Source organism: Limulus polyphemus, unplaced genomic scaffold, assembly GCF_000517525.1.
Source record: "Limulus polyphemus unplaced genomic scaffold, Limulus_polyphemus-2.1.2 Scaffold3812, whole genome shotgun sequence".
NCBI lineage: Eukaryota > Metazoa > Arthropoda > Merostomata > Xiphosura > Limulidae > Limulus > Limulus polyphemus.
In genome coordinates this window covers 77119-79031 of record NW_013669422.1, presented here as the reverse complement: position 1 = coordinate 79031, position 1913 = coordinate 77119, and the positions used below count along the sequence as shown (strand labels likewise).

The 1913-nt window shown below is 31.3% G+C and overlaps 1 protein-coding gene across 1 annotated transcript in view; it reads right to left on the bottom strand.

Moving 5' to 3' along the window:
- The window catches only part of LOC106470083 (histidine-rich glycoprotein-like), a 47517-nt gene that overhangs the window by 3232 nt on the left and 42372 nt on the right, over window positions 1-1913 (bottom strand). Inside the window, exon 3 of the mRNA XM_013930609.2 lies at window positions 1097-1295. Coding sequence (XP_013786063.1) covers window positions 1097-1295 — 199 coding nt within the window. The remainder of the gene's footprint in view (window positions 1-1096; window positions 1296-1913) is intronic.

Sequence of the window (1913 nt, the reverse complement as noted above, 5' to 3'; positions counted from 1 at the left end):
TATTGTGTTCTGTGAATCTACCAGATATATCTATTAAAAACACAGTAATATCACAAGATATCTCTTCTAAGTCGTGCAACAATATTCGGTCATGTGACCTCTTTGTTCCATACTGTGTATATATATATATCTGTGTCAGTGTAAACTACTTGTACCTGATGATGACAAAACCTTGTACATTTGTTGTTATGTTAAACTTATATTAAAGTTTTTCTTCATTACCCATTCAAGCCGTCTCCAACCATTATTAGTCTCAAAGTGGGTTCCACGTCATCGAAAATACTCTTAATTTAAATGGAAGAATTAGCAGTTAAGTCTTCATAAGTAATAAAAGAAGTTGGGTTACTTCTGATTACCGTGATTTCAGTCAAAAGTTTCGTTAAGAACAAGAAAATCGTTTGAAGATAAACATTAAGATTTCTTAATGTAGTGGCCAGCAATTATAAAATAAACCGTAGTTTCAAAGTTTCTTTCTATTGTACTAAAATGGAGAATTTCATAAATACATGTGTTTAGAAATAACAGAATTATCATAATATAGAATAAACAAAGTTGTAGACATTATTCTTGAATTATTAGTTTAAAATGTGACGCTAAAATAAAGACTAAACGTAACCAAATTCAAGCAAAATGTCCAATAAGTGGGTCTAAAGTTGCAATTTATGTATTTAGAATCCGATAGATGGCACTACTAAAAACAAATTACTAAGCAATCAATACTGTTACATCAAATATTTCTTCTTTAATTTTTTTGAAGCGATAAATTATTACTTTAATGACAATGAGTGACGTGGTAAGATGGGAGTTCCTAAACAAAACTGTCTTGCCTTATTACATTGTTCGTTACTAGATTTATATAATCACGAATATTGGAATGTGCGTTTACATGTGAAAATGCGACTTAACGAGTGTTGGTAACATTTGATGGAAGAAAGTTTAATTAACTAGCGTCATAATTTTTATCTTATTTCTAGACTAAACCGCTAGTTAGTTTGAACCAAAATACAAACAAGTACGTGGGGCAGATAACACGAATAGTAACTGGAATCAATTGGAATTATGAAACGTTTACACCTTTGTATCAAAAAACACTTACCGTGTTGGTGGTGTTCTTTGGGGTTAATATTATGTGATCCTTCGAAAGTCAAATGCTGAAGGTGAAGGTCTTTATTTGCCCAAGTGTCCATCCTGTTTCTATTAATATTAGTATCGGCCGAAAGATGGCTCTGCAATCTAGCCTCATGGGGAGTCAAGAAGTGAGGAGCATGGTTATGCACTAATTTGGCATCCTTTATCTAACGAAGTCATAAATACGAAAATAAATTATATAAATTTAATATACAGACCAGCATTTAATAAAAGAGAAAGACTAAAAAGTTTTATTTATTTTTTAAGTAAACTTTTTATAATTTTAGCTAATTAAAGCTGCATGTTGTCCATTGTTCTGTCAGTCGTTGTACAACTAATACAAATCTGTAATATACTGCTTAATTTCAAGCATGTTTTGTGTAATATTCTTTCTACGATGACACAATTTTGTCTTAAGTCTCACACATGATTTCAATCATTCTAACAAGGTAAATTTAGTTTAGAAGGGCAAACTTTTCGAGAATGAGTCTTTCAAGAATATTTTCTAAATTAAAAACAGTAGATACTTTGAAAATATTTGCCAAAAGAATTGGGGGGAGGGCGTGTGTGTAAAGTTCTACAATAGGCTACCTACGCCCTGTCCATCGCAGAGAGATTAACATCGGATTTTAACGCCGTTAGTCAGTAAATTCATCGCTGACCTACCAGGGGACTACCAACAGTATTTTTGATAGGAACTTAACTTATACTACCAAATATCTTGTTCATTAAAACAAAATAAAAATTAAGATAAAGTACATTTTTTGTGCTTTCATATATATCTC